The sequence below is a fragment of the Ictidomys tridecemlineatus genome, chromosome 9 (genome assembly GCF_052094955.1).
Source record: "Ictidomys tridecemlineatus isolate mIctTri1 chromosome 9, mIctTri1.hap1, whole genome shotgun sequence".
Classification (NCBI taxonomy): domain Eukaryota; kingdom Metazoa; phylum Chordata; class Mammalia; order Rodentia; family Sciuridae; genus Ictidomys; species Ictidomys tridecemlineatus.
The window spans coordinates 112,435,199-112,450,485 of NC_135485.1; the positions used below are offsets into that span (position 1 = coordinate 112,435,199).

The following is a 15,287-nucleotide window of genomic DNA, read 5'->3' on the forward strand; positions in this document are numbered from 1 at the left end:
CTTCTTGGTTTCACGGTACTGAAACCAACGTAGCAGCTGGGTGCATTTTCATCCTGAGGTTTGAGTTTGGGAAAGAATCTGCTTTCAAACTCACTGAGCTCATATGACAGGCTCCATCTCGCTGTCGTTGCACAACTAAGGACACCGGTCTCTCACTGGGTTTTCACAGCTGGAGGCTGCCTGAGGTCCCCAGAGTTCCCTGCCATCTGTGCTCTTACCCTCTTCGAGGCCCTCTAGCAGCATGGCAGCTTCTTTCTTCATAGTTAGCAGGAGAATATCTCTGATCTGCAAATACTGACTCTCATATAATGTGACGAATCATAGATTGACATCCTATCAATTTTGCAAATTCTGTTGGCTAGAAGCCAGTCACAGCATCCAGAAGGGAATATATAAAGTTGTGATTCACTGGGAGACACCTTAAGGTGTGGACCCTGAAGATGGTCTAATAGGTTGAATAATGTCTTCCTCAGACATTAGGTTTTAGTTGATGGATACTGCAGATGTTACCCTATGTGGAAAAAAGTCTCTCTGCAGGTGTGATCAAGACCGGAATCTTGAAATAAAAGAATCATCATGGATTATCTGGGTGGGCACTAAATGCAGTGTTTCAACTCAGGTCCTTTGTCACTTTTTCTTTTGAGTGGATTCTCTTTCTTAGATAAGTAAGAATTCTTTGCATAGTCTAACTATCAATCCTATGTCGACTATATGTGTTACTGAAGAAGATAGTTTCTTCCAGTTTTGGTCTTTTTTGTTTTTTGTTTGTTTTTGTTTTTTACTTTGTTAATGAGTCTGCATTCAGACTCATTTTCAACTTTTTTTTATTATCAAAAAATTTTAAACACCCAAGAAAGACGTTTATTTCTCTTACTGAAGCTGAGATAGCTATCTCTCTTGCTAAAGCAGAGTGATAGATACGTGGAAATCTTCCATGTACTCATCTCTCAGGTTCAACAGTAGCTATCTTCTTTTTCCCCAGAAGTATTCATTTTTTCCTTTAATGTCTGTACTTTTTGTATATTATGTAAAAAAAATCTTTTAATGCAGATTGTGTTGCAGTTATTCATGATAATAGTAATCTATCCTGATAAGACTCATTCTTTTTCACTTTTGCTTTTACATGTATGTTATCTTGGACATACTAGTGTTAATATATTCAGAGTTTTAATATATTCAAAGCATCAGCAACATCAGTGCTAATCTGTTTTCTTCTGGAGTAGGCTGACTTTCCCTAGTCAGCACAAGCTGTTGATTCAGATCTTGGGAACTTACCAATTGCTCCAACAACGTCATGCACGTTACCATAGAGCTTACTGAAAATCCCATGTGTCTTTATAAGAAGGCTAATCATTCAGGAGGTGTCAAAATATAAATCTGAGTCAGATATGCTGGCATTGTTGTTTATGCTAAGTAATTCCTCTCAATTTTTTTTTCTTATTTCTAGTGTGCCAACTGGGCTTGAAGGCATGAAAGAACAGGACCTTTGCAACAAGATAATGGCTAAAATCCTAGAAAATTATAATACCCTCTTTGAAGTAGCATATACAGAAAATGATAATCAGAGGTGTGAAAACGTGGCTAGGCTTATCATAGTAAAAGTAAGTAACTTCGGTGTTGAATTCTCAGTATCACTATAATTCTGATGGAAGATTTTTTTTTTTTTGAAAATTTCACTTTGTCATAAAAATCTCATCAAGATGTAATTTCAGACTATTATTCTTATGTATGTGGAGTTCTTCTTATGACATCTATTTCCTCTACTAAATGTTGATTAAGTTAGTATATACTCTAAGATGATTCAAGAATAATTGTGATTTTTATGTTTGCTTGTTGCTATAAACTATCTCAAAAAGGCTCATGTGAGCCTAGTGTGCGGGTGAATCGGGTGGCCCTTTCTGTGGAAGCCTGTTGTTGCTTCCACAAAAGGCACCTTCTGTGGTATGTCTTCTTGCTGCTGTGTTCGGGTGCGCTGCCCTGCCAGACTGCAAACTCTGAAGGCAACATTCCTCTTTTTGTCTCTCTGGTGGCTGGCACACTTCCAAGCCCAACTTTAGATTTTAAGTCCCACAGAGTAGTCCTTGAAAACTGTCACCAGTAAAGGTCAGTATTTTAGAGGCCTGTAAAGGAGTCCTTGACAATACTGTCTACGTCCTTTTCTGTATTAATAACGTACCCTTTAAACATTAGACAAATGCATGGAGAGCCGTCAGGCCTACATTGGAAAAATCAGAGTATAATTGTCCAGACCAAATTCTCCTGAAGCCGGGAAAGAAGGAAGTCATCTTATTTCTTTCTCTTTCACGTTATGTAAATCACGAGAAAGTTTCCCTCAGACTGATCAGATCGACAGGCCACACTGTGCTCCTGCTGACCCAAGTGTGATGTCTGATGGAATCAGAGGCACTGGATAGGAGAATCTGAAGGGAGTTTTCGTATTTTCTTCTAGCTGTGGTCATGACTTAGAAGGAGGAAAAGAAAGTCATGGGTATCAAGTAGCACGGCACCAAAGCAGGAAAATAAGACCCATATTAGCTTTTCTCACTAGCATTTATACTACCAATACAATAGACTGCCTAGAATGTGCAGAGTACCTCTTCTGGAAGCTGAGAGATGCACTTAGCAGGCATCTTGCCAGCCTGATAGATCTTTAAACTGAAATTTGAGGTGAGTCAAAAACAATACTCAGATAAAATAATAAAATGAGATAACTGGAGAATACCAGGTATAACCTAAGTTAGCAGCAACCTAGTAACTGAAAAACATATGTCCTTGATTCACAAGAGGAAATAAGAAACACTTCATTCCGTTTCACTATGGAAAAATTAAATAAGTTATTTTTTAAATTGAAAAAAAAAAATTCTCCCTTAAGTTTGTTCCTTCAGTGCCTATAATACTTAACAAAGGGTTCCATTTTTAAATATTGAAAGGCAGATGGACCCAGATGCCCTTCAATAGATGAATGGATAAAAAAAATGTGGCATTTATACATAATGGAGCATAATGCAGCACTAAAAAATGACAAAATCATGGAATTTGCAGGGAAATGGATGGCATTAGAGCAGATTATGCTAAGTGAAGCTAGCCAATCCCTAAAAAACAAATGCCAAATGTCTTCTTTGATATAATGAGAGCAACTAAGAACAGAGCAGGGAGGAAGAGCAGGAGGAAAAGATTAACATTAAACAGAGACATGAGGTGGGAGGGAAAGGGAGAGAAAAGGGAAATTGATTGGAAATGGAAGGAGACCTTCATTGTTATACAAAATTACATATAAGAGGTTCTGAGGGGAAAGGAAAAAAAAAACAAGGGAGAGAAATGAATTACAGTAGATGGGATAGAGAGAGAAGATGGTAGGGGAGGGGAGGGGGGATAGTAGGGGATAGGAAAGGCAGCAGAATACAACAGTTACTAATAGGGCATTATGTAAAAATGTGGATGTGTAACCGATGTGATTCTGCAATCTGTATTTGGGGTAAAAATGGGAGTTTATAACCCACTTGAATCTAATGTATGAAATATGATATGTCAAGAGCTTTGTAATGTTTTGAACAACCAATAAAAAAAAAGAAAGGCAGATGACTTTGTTTCAGCTAAATCTTTGAGAAAAACTTTATAACACTCATACCTTTTTATTAGGACTCATAACATAAACCTAAAGTGTAATTCAAATAGATAAATATGATCTCCTAGGCACAAACTTGCGTAGATACAGCTAATTGCTGGAACACGCCAATGAGAGATGGCATGTTGTATAAAGAAAATGATTATCTATTGAGATAAGAGGAAGGGTGCCCTGCATGGAATTCCTTGAGCAAGTAGGTTGAAGCCCAGGAGAGGTAGGATGAGAGGACAAGAGGACACACATAAACAGGTAATATTGTGGGAGCCAAATACAGGTATCTTGAGTAGGTGAAGAATATGACAGCTGCTCTGCTAAGTTTCAGATCTGGTCTAGAGGCAGATAAGTGTCATGATTAAAAACTGTATGTCTATACTCTGAAAAGGCTCATTCTGTTAAAGCAGAATGTTCGATGCAATTATTTTTTTCAACTGATCTGGCTGGTTATCTCATCTCTGAGAAGGTAGAGGATGCAACAAGGGAATATGATTCCCTGGATTACCAACAAGGGTGAAATACAAATCACAGAAACCATTTAGAAAGGCTGTGCCAACACCATTTTGGAGTTCATGCTATTAGGAGGAGAACATGCTGGCCGTTGTTAGCTGTGTAAACCTGAACAGTGCTTGGAAAATAGATTATTGTTTTTAACTCCAGAAATCTTAAAAACATTGCAGGATGGCCAGGGAAATGCTGCACTTTCTCCTTTTTATATAAGGGTACTAATTCCATCATGAGCCCCCACTTGCACAACCTAATCAAACTCCAATTACTCCCTGAAGGCTCCAGTTTGAAATACTCTCACATGGGACCTTAGGATTTTAAGGTGTGCCTTTTAGAGGGACACAAAATTTTCAGTCTGTAAATCTTGCTGAGCTAGAATCCTTAGTTTTATCCTTCATTTCTCCTTTCTCATTCCCAATGGGATTCATAGTTTGCCTTATATATGTCTCCAGAAATAGATGTTTCTTGTTCAGCCCTCTACCGCTGCTGTTGAATAGTGTATATGGTGAGCACACTATTTCAAACTCTTCTCCCACCTCTAAGCTCACCTCTTCCCAACTTCTCATCAGTAATAGAATCTTCCTAAAAGCCAAACCTGATAACAAATTCCTGCTTTAAGATGCAGGAATGTTGTAGCTCAGTGGTTGAGCGCTTGGCTCGCATGTGTGAGGCACTGGATTCTATCCTCAGCACCACATAAAAAAATAGATTTTTAAAAAATGAAGATATTGCGTCCTTCTACAACTAAACTAAAATAAATATATACATGTTTATGTACATATATATGTTTACAAAATCCTGCTTTAAGTAAACATGCTTTTTGCTATTCTTCCAATTTTGCCTTTTACTCATTTTTCTAGCAGTATATATTCAGACTTCTTTTTAAATATTTTTTTTCAGTTGTAGATGCATACTATATATATATATATATATATATATATAAATAAATTGAACCCAGTTCCTCACCTGTGCAAGGCAAGCACTCTACCACTGAGCCCCAGCCCCAGCCACCGCCCAAATTCAGACTTCTTAAGTTGGAATTCAGACCCTTCATACTCTGTCCCCAACCAAATCTTTTTCCACTAAATAATGAATCAATACTGTATCCATGCTATGTCTCTTACCTCCATTTGTCTCTTTTGAGGACTTTTCTTTCTCAATCCGACCTAAGCATTTCAATTTTCTAAGCTTATTCTTAAGTCTTAAATCCAAAGTTCTGCCTGATAAGACATACATACACTTCTGACTGACTAGTGGCCGTTTGCTATTGTATATTCCATGAATTTCTTATTCTCCTTCCTTGCCCTTGAAGACTAATGCTAGGCTTGTACTCTGGGGCTTCCTAATTGGCCACCCATGCACACAATTGCTTCGAGTGGATATTGCTCAGTCACTGTTCCGTTGAAATCTAATCCCAATCTAATAGTATCTAGAAGCAGAGTCCTTGGGAAGGAATTAGTTCATGATTGTGAAGTCCTCATGAATGAAGCAAATGTATTCACCTAGAGAACTAGCTAGTTTGCTCTTTTCACCATGTGAAGTTCTAACAAGGACCTTCACCAGAAGTGAACCACATTAGCACCCAGATCTCTGACTTCAAGCCACCAGAACTAGGGGAAATAAATTTCTGTTGTTGATTGTTTACTCTACAGTGCTTTGTTATAGCAGCCCAAACTGACGAAAACAGTCATAATTAACCACTATTAATTTCTGCTGTCTAGATATCTTACGTCTCTCTCTTCTCCTCCAGACTCATAGTGTATCTTCTTGACTCTTATCTAGGCAGGAGAATGTTACACTGTCACAATCATCTGATGACCCATATTAGTCTGTTCGTGCTAGTCTAACAGAATATCACAGACTGGGTGATTCATAATGAGCAGAAATTTATTGATTCACAGTTCTGGAAGCCAGAAGTCTAATATCAAGGAACCAGCTCATTTGGCGAATTCTGATTCTAAGATGGCACCTTGAGCGTGGTATCCCCAGAGAGGAGGAAGGCTTTGTTTCCCATGGAGAAGAGCAAAGGCAAAACGGAGCCGTATTCACTCCTATGGTTGGATCCCAGGTGTCCCCTGAAAGCTCATGATTGAATTATGGGAGCTGGAACCTAATCAGCTCACTAATCTATGGTGGCTCTGGTTCCTTGCTCTCTTTCTTTTCTTTTGGGCTGCTATGACCTAAGGGACATTGCTCTATCATGATGTTCTGCCTCACCTTGGGGCCAAAGCAATGGAATTGGCCAGCCTTGCACCAAGAACCAAAATAAATGTTTCCTTCTCCAGGTTGTTCTTGTCAGGAATTTTGGTCACAGTGACTCCCAAGTTGTCTAACTCGGAAATTGGTGTCAGAAGTGAGATCGTTGTTGTGACTAACCTGGTTGTCAACAAGATTACTGCCACTAAAAAAGCCTTTGGAACTGGTTAGTGGGAAGAGGTTTGAAAAGTTTGGACATGCAGTCTGGAGAAGCCTTAGAATGTTGTAATCAGAGCTTAATGGGTGTTTCTGGATGAAGGTCAGAAGACCAGAATGCTAATAGGAATGTAGATAGTAAAGACTGTACTCAGAAGGTTCCAGAGGGAACAGGGACTGCACTGGAAACTAAACTAGTGGCTGTTGTGTTAAGTTCTGGCAAAGAAGTTGTCTGCATTTTTCCTGGGTCCTGAGACTTTCTCTGAGGCTGAATTTAAAGGAGATGGACTAGTGAATCTGGCAGAGGAAATTTCAAGGCAGCACAGAATTAAGGCAGTAGCATGGGTGTTGCTCATAGCTTTTAGCCAGGTTTACTGTGAGAAACAGAAGCAAAAAGGCAAAGATGAAAGATTTGTTGTTGTTGTTGTTGTTGTTGTTGTTTTTTATACTGGAGATTGAATCCAGGTGTGCTTTACCACTGAACTATATTCCCATGCCCTTTTAATTTTTGAGACAGGGTCTCACTAAGTTGATCAGGGGCTTACTAAATTGCCCAGACTGTCCTCAAATTTGTGATCCTCCTACCTCAACCTCTCAAGTCACTGGGATTATATGCATGAACCACCATGCCTGGTCAAAGATGAAAGATGTTTAAAACTTGCAATTTGACTGAAAATGCTATGTAAACCTGGGGCCAAAGGAGATGTTGGTTGTCAACAAGATTACTGCCACTAAAGAGAAGCAAATTACTTTGCACAGAGACAATAGGAAAGAGGCCTTTGAGGATACCTCAGGATTCTACAAGAGCACACCCACTGCAGGCTCAAGGGTATAGAAGTGAAAACTCGTTTTAGAGACCTTGGGGGCACCCTGCTCACAGAGGAGTTCCTAGAAAGCTGTTTCCTGAGGATTCATTTCACAGGCTCAGCTGCCCAGAAACTCAGGCCACTGCAGCCTGGTCCAAAGAGGCCCAGCTACTTCTGGAGCTGGTGACAGAGTGGCATAATTCATGTGGTGCTGGTTCTGCAGGAACGCAGGATGCTGGAGTTTAGGTGTCATAAAGGCTTCCACCAAGATTTCAGAGAAGATCTTGGGAAGCCAAAGTGTAGAAGGGATGGAATCCCTGCAGGCAGCTCTTAAGGAGGTGATGTGTGAAACCATGAGAAGGAAGGTGAAGCTGTAGCGGAGATCCCCAGGAGAGATGCCAGAAACGTGGAATGTCTGCCAAGGAAAGCTGCTGACTGAAGACAGAGCCAGCTTAAGAGAGAGGACACGTGGGCTCTGACTAGCAAGGCTATAGGGATAGGGCCACCCAAGTCCCTTGGCTGCTAGCATCTGGAGCACATGATGAAGATATGTTCTCTCCACCAAGGGCTCCAGGTGCTGGATGTGGACCTACAGGACTTGTTTCTCCAGCTGGGTTTCAGTCTTGCCAATACAAGACTGAACCCCTTCCCTTTTTTCTATACCCGCCTTGGAATGAAAACATTTATTCTATGCCAATGTATATTGGATATATGTAACTGGATTTTCTTTTTTTTTTATTTTTTTTTTTAGTTGTCAGTGGATTATTTATTTATTTATTTATATGTGGTTCTGAGAATCAAACCCTGTGCTTCACAAATGCTAGGCAAGTGCTCCGCCACTGAGCTACAACCCCAGCCCTGGATTTTGATTATTTTTTACAGGAACTTACAACCAAGAGTTTGCCTTGAGTCTTTGTTGTTGTTGTACTAGGGACTGAACCCAGGGGTGCTTTGACACTGCACCTCTAGGCTTTTTAATTTTTATTTTAAGGCAGGGTCTCACTAAGTTACCGAGGCTGGCCTCAAACTTGTGATCCTCCTGTGTCAACCCCCTGAGTCTCTTGGATTAGAGGTGTGCACCACTGCACGCAGCTTTGCCTTGAGTCTTGAAGGAAACTAGGATTTGTACTTTGGGGCAATGCTAAAACTGTTAAGACTATGAAGACTCTTGGAGATGAACTAAATGCGTTTTGCATTGTGAGGTGGACATGATCTTTTGGGGCCACTGGCCGAGTGTTATGGTTTGGATATGAGGTGTCAGGGGAAAGCATGCAAATGGACTTTGAGAGCTGTAACCTAATCAGTGCAGTAGTCCATTTGTTGGATTAATAATTTGAAAGGACAATTATACTGGGTAGTGGATAGAGAAAGCAGATCACCGGGGGTATGCCTCTGGGGTTTATATTTTGTCTGTAGTCCTTCACACTCTCTGTCTTCCGTCGGGCTGCCATGACCTGAGGAGCTTTCCTCCACCATGCCCTTCCACCATGAAGTCACCATGGCGTTCTGCCTCCTCTCCAGCCCAGAGAAATGCAAGCAGTGACTGTGAACCAAGGCCTCTGAAACTATGAGCCCAAATAAGCTTTTCCTCCTCTAGGTTGTTCTGGTCAGGTATTTTAGTCACAGTGATGCAAACTGACAAACACAATAAGCCATTTATAATGACTTTAATCCCCCCCCATGAGGTGGGAGCTAATGCAGCCCAATCACCTAATTCCTTAAATGGTTAAAATGGCAATTAAAACTCAACATGCATTTTAGAAGGGACAAACATTCAGACACAGCATTGTATCTGAAAAAATGTTCAACATCTTTAGCATTTGGGAAATGCAAATCAAAACTAAATGAAGGTTTCATTTCACTCTAGTTAGAATGGCAGCCATCAAAAGCACAAAAAATAACAAATGCTCGAGAGGATGTGAGAAAAAGGAACACTTTTTATAACATTGCAATTTATAATACCTAAAGTTTAGAACGAACCTAAAATGTCTATCAGTGGGTGAATGAATAAAGAAAATGTAGTATATTTACACAAGGAAATTTTATTCAGTCATAAAGAAGAATTAAATTATGCCATTTGCAGGAAAATGGGTGGAACTCGAGAGCATTATGTTAAGTGAAATAAGCCCTTGACAAAAAGTCAAGAATCATACATTTTCTACCACATGTGAAAACTAGAGAGATGGGTATCTCATGGAAATAGAAGGTAGAAAAGAGAGATATTGGGCAATGCTACTAACCAAATTATATTTTTATATTGCGTGCATGTATGGATATCTAACAACAAATCCCAGCGTTATGTATGATTATAATACACAAAAAAAGGAAGAAAAAAAAACCCATACATGATCCCAGGCCTACTGAGTCAGAAACGTAGTAGACTGAAAACTGTACTTTTAAAAGGCTTCATTGATGATTCTAATAACCAGCCAGATTTAAGAATTGATTAATCCCTGAGAAATGACTACAGTAGTCTCCTTACTGATTCACCTTGACTTATCTTTCCCCTTTCTGCTAAAAAGATATTCATGAAAATATGAACATCTTAGCTGGGAACAGTGATGCACGCCTGTAATCCTAGCAGCTTGGGAGGCTGAGGCAGGAAGATCACTAGCTCAAAGCCAGCCTCAGCCACAGCAAGGTACTAAAAAACTCAGTGAGACCCTGTGTCTAAATGAAATACAAAAACTAGAGCCGGGGATGTGGCTCAGTGGTTGAGTACCCCCGAATTCAATCCCCAATACCCCCCCACCAAAAAAAAAAGAGAAAAAGAAAACATGAACATCTTACTTTTCACATTATAAATTACAATGATTTCTCCTAACATATTTGTGTATTATAAAACATAAATCCTCACATAATGAATAAAGATTTTTATAGAATCCACTCTACCTATTGATACTTTGTTCCCACTACTCCTTCTCATATATCAATGCACCAGGTGTTGATGATTGATGTTACATTGGAGCCTTGTCATTTCAAGCCTCACCCGTCCAGCTAGTGAGCACTATACCTGACATTGAAAAAGTTCCTGAAATCAATTCATTTTATCGAAAATAACATCTGTGATCACATCACAGATTATATGTACTATAAAATGAAAAATTATATTTTTCAAATTAATTGAATAAAATTGGTAATATGATAGTCAATTGAATACCTAATGAATGCCTCATTTATTTAAAAAAAGGTACTAGGTAATTCTAAAATCATTAACAATTCTGAGAAGAGCACTAATACTAGGGTAGAAAAACGTGTATGTATGAATATGTGTGTGTGTTTATTTTTTTAAATGTTTGGTTCTGGAATTGAACCAGGGCCTCATATATGCTAAGACATTTGTACCACAACCTACACCTCAAGCCAAGGCCTATATTTCAGTAACATGACACTGGGAAACTTGTAATCTCTCTATTTCTCTTACTTCTTATCTAAAATGGAGAAAAACATTGATTTGTTGTGGGATTCAAATCATTAATGCTTGTAGAAGTGCTTTCAAAGACAGTTAAATATTATAGGAATGTAAGATATTAATTTTTATTTTTTGCAAAAAGTAGCTATTGAAACTGTTGGCTTACTTTGATACAACTGATCAGAGATAACTTCATGTATTAATAAAAATGTACTATAAACTTAGAGAGTTCTGAAATCAGGCAGAATGATTAGAGCTTCTCATTTATGTGACTCTGGGAAAACTACATCTATCTTCAATCTTGGTTTCCTTATCTGAAAAATAGGAAAACAATCAGTAATTTGCCATTTTCTCTTATTACTAAATAATGATAGCAAGGTTTTCAATATAGTTAAGCTTTAAAATAAAGAAATAATCAGTCTCATGACCTCTGCTTACTTCTCTTTCCCATAAAAGCAAAAGAGCTTGATCATAGAAGGAATTCAGTGAAAGCAGAAAAATTAAGTTGCCACAGATTATGACTCATGACAGAAGAGGCCCTGCTTCTAGACATTCCTTGTTATTAGTTCCATTTTCTACTTTTCTTAGCATGATTAAATTAAGTATCCTCTTTGGAAAAGCAAGAATCTGCATCCTCAATGAACAATATGATATTATTCTAATATTAAATGTGTCTATCTAGATGTGCTTTTGGAAAATGAATCATACTTCTTTGTTCTTAGAAAAAAATCAATTTTGATCTTTCATGGTAGATTTGCCACTTCAATTTTATTTTTCTGAAATTTTTAATTCTTTAGATAATCCTATGAGTTATTAGTAATTGCATTTTATAGAGAAGACTACTGAGGATTTCAGAGGTTAAATAATTTGCCCCCATTTAAATATTAAGTGATAGAATGAGCATTCGAAGCCAGGTCTTCTGGATTCCATGTATGTGCTGCCTTTCATTCTGCCTATACACAAGGTAATGCAAGACAGATGTTACTGCTACTATAAAAAATGCCATGTGCTATGGAACTAAGAAAGTTAAGTGTTAAGAAATAAAGACAATTAACTCCTTTAAGTAGAAGCTTTGGAGAAGGATAGGGTATTCAAATGGCTCTGTTGCTGAATGTAGGAAGTGGTATGGGCTACAGGAAATCTAGAACTGAAAGATGGGCTTAAAGACTGCAGTGTTTATTTAGTGGTGACCACATATATCTGTCTAGACTATAGGAAACCATGGGAGAGAATTAGATAAGAGAGTTTAGCTAGTATGGCATACTAATCATCAGGGAGACGCAGATCAAAACCCATGAGATAGCTAGCTCCTAACACCTACTAGTTCACCAAGAGATGAAACATAGCAAGTGTTGGTGAGGATGTGGAGAAAAAGAAACCCTTGTATACTGTTGGTAGAAATGTAAAATGGTATAGCTACTATGGAAAACAGTATGTAGTATCCTCAAAATTAAAAATAGATCTACCCTAGGATTCAGAAATCCCACCTCCTCCTATGTATCCAAAAAAATTTATATCAGGATCTCAGTGAGTTATTTGCATTCCCATGTTCATTGTAGTTATTATTTATAAGAGCCAAGATGTGAAAACTACTTATGCCCACAGATGGAAGAAAGGAAGAAAATATGGTATATACTTTCATTGGAATATTATTCAGCCTTTAAAAACAAGGAAATCCTACCATGTGCTACAACACAAATGAGGCTTAACGACATTGTACTAAGTGAAATAAGATAGTCACCAGACCAACTGCATGAGTTCACTTGTAAGAGGTATCTAGAATGAATTGATGGAAGTGGAGAATAAGACAGTGATTGTCAGAAGCTTGGGGGAGGAAAAGAAGTAGCTATTTAATGACTAGAAAGTTTTGGTTAAGCAAGATGAATACGTTCTAGAGATCTGTTCTAAAACATTGTGCCCATAGCTCACAATACTGTATTGGTCACTTAAAAATTTAAGAGGATAAAAGCTCATGTTAATTGTTCTTATCACAATAGAAGAGCAAAATAAACAAAAAACTAGAATAGAATTTATGGAATTAAAACTTAAAGGGATAGAAGAACAATAAAAGGCATAAAGAACAAGATGAATTTAACTGAAGCTATGTTTTGGGAGTGTTTTACTTTACCCGTTGGTACGAGCATTAGGCTGTCAAGAGGGTGGCCTAATATCTCTTCCAGGGTACAGTCAGTAGCTGCAAAATTCATTATGACTTCCATCATGCATTCATCTACCTTTTCTAAAACATAGTGTTCCTCCACCAGGAGGCCAGGGTGAGGAAAAGGAAAGAGGTTTATGACTCCTCCTGCAACTCCGCTTTCCCTAGTATTTTTTGGAAGTGAACCTCAATGCATAAAAGTTTTTTTCAGATTCTATAGTGCTTTCTCCAAGTGTATTAGATATAGTTGCTCCAATACAGGGATTTTGGGTAGACCTCTTAGCACTGTGACATTTGGAGAAATCTGTGGTCTGCTGAAGGTCTGACAATGTATGTATTAGCTTTTGGCCTTTTGGTCTGTATTTTCTTGAATTTTGCAAATGGATTTCTCAGTCACTGGTCAATAGTTATGGTCATTTTTTGTTTCATTTAAGATGGAAATTTTTCTTTTAATTTTTTTGGTTTTGTAGGTTTCAAGGAAAAAAAGTAGAAGTAGAAATGTTTTTATTTCATAAAATTGGAAGGTCAAAGCTGGATTTCTGAATAAGTGAGTTAGGAGAAACACGTCTTTCAAGTAGGCATCTAACAGCCATGATTTAATTTCTCTGGCTGTGAATAATTCTAGAATTTCTCTTTAGAAGATGATCTAAATCCAGACAAGGGATGTTTTTTCCTCTTGGCCACTCAAACATTAACTTAATCATCCAGATATTTACATACTCACTAAAATTCATTATCTAAAGTACAGTTGAAATAATTGACCTTGGATTCTAAGTTGAATTCATCAAATCCAAGTCACTATTGGATGCCCACTATGAGCAAAGCATTGTTCTAGGCTCAGGGAATATAGCAACAAAGAATAAATAACATCTCTGTTTTACCAGGCTTATATTCTAATGTGCATACATTAAACAACCAATATTTTAAAAAAGTAAAATATGTAGTATGTCAGAGAGTTGACATGGCCTGTGGAGAAAAATAGCAGAAAAAGGCAAATGTAGTACTACTGAGGTAGGGGAGTGGCATCTTCTTATTTAAATAGTATGGCCAAAGTGCTTCATTGACAGGAGACATCTGAGCACAGACTTAAAGGAAGTGAAGGAGCAAGCGATGAAGACAATTGACAGAAGAGCATTCTGGGAAGGGAGCAGTGGAAAGGCCTTGAGATGGAAGTATGCCAGTCTGTTTGATGAGCAGAGTTGAGAGCCAAGGGGAAAGTAAAAGGAAATCACAGCTGTGACAAGGACTCTGACAGGTCACTGTAAGGACTTTGACTCTGAGTGAAGCCATTAGAATGAATTGAGGAGAAGAGTTCCATGAACCGACTCCTATCAGATGTTACTCTGACTGCTGGGCTGTTGGGAGGGACAGGCAGAATCAGGGAGACCCCTGTAGGAATCTGTCATAGTATTCCATGTAAAAATGGTGGTGTTTACACCAGAGCAGTGTGAGCCAACAAGGGTAAGTTGGAATACGCAAGAGCAACACGAAGGGAGGCACTGGAGACCCCTGTTAGGCTAAAGAGCATTTGAGATGGGAGAAGATGAGCAAGGCCCCTAGGAAAACAAGACTGTGACCAGAGAGTGAGTGGTTTGCACTAGTGATTATGGAGGTAAAGCTTTCTGGAGTGATGGGAAGACTTAGGCTGTGTTCATGAGCTTATTGACTGAAGTGAAGAAGAGACAATCATGCGAAAGGAGATGGCTGAAGGATGGGAGATCAAATTGTCAGTGGCCTGTCCTTGTGGACCCTGAATTTACCTAGGAGGATGACAGATACCTAGATGGACAGGAAGGATGTGAATGTGGTCTTCCCAGTCACTTTGTGTGTAAATAATACATGGGTAAATTTAATAGAATTCATATAAAATCTCACATAGATGTACATATCATATCACAAATGTAACATGTCACTAAATAGCTATCTAGAAATATCTAGATGAGTTCAACCTTATTCCAAACAAGCATCTTGTGAGATTGTCTTTATTAGATGGTTGTATTATCTTTGGTAATTTTGAAATTGTCTTCAGCACGTATGTCATTCACATGCCATATTTTTGTATATTGTTGGACTGGAAATCTCTGTACTTGACTGCTTTATTTGATCATGGGAAATAAGCAACAGTCATTTTGAGCCACAGCAGATCACTAGCTTTGGGAGTGGTAATTAAACATTAACTTTGGGGTTTAAAATTGAAATCTGGCTATAAAATAATTCTGCTGATTTTCTATGTGACTCACAAGGCAACTCTCAATATGGTCATTTAAAAATTCTCTGAGCAGGAGAAAAGCGTTTAAATGGCCTTCCATTGTGATTAGTTTGAAGGAAGTGCTCACTTATTAATATATATTATGGCAAGTTTGATTACAAAGT

The 15,287-nt window shown here is 38.3% G+C and overlaps 1 protein-coding gene across 7 annotated transcripts in view; it reads left to right on the plus strand.

Annotated features, from left to right (window-relative positions):
• The window catches only part of Fam13a (family with sequence similarity 13 member A), a 328,573-nt gene that overhangs the window by 141,252 nt on the left and 172,034 nt on the right, over positions 1–15,287 (plus strand). For 6 of the 7 annotated variants that reach the window (XM_040293090.2, XM_078021926.1, XM_078021923.1 and 3 more), the window contains one exon: positions 1,448–1,601. The exons of the other annotated variant lie outside the window; for it this stretch is intronic. In XM_040293090.2, the coding sequence (XP_040149024.2) occupies positions 1,448–1,601 (154 nt within the window). The remainder of the gene's footprint in view (positions 1–1,447; positions 1,602–15,287) is intronic. 7 annotated transcript variants of the gene reach the window in all.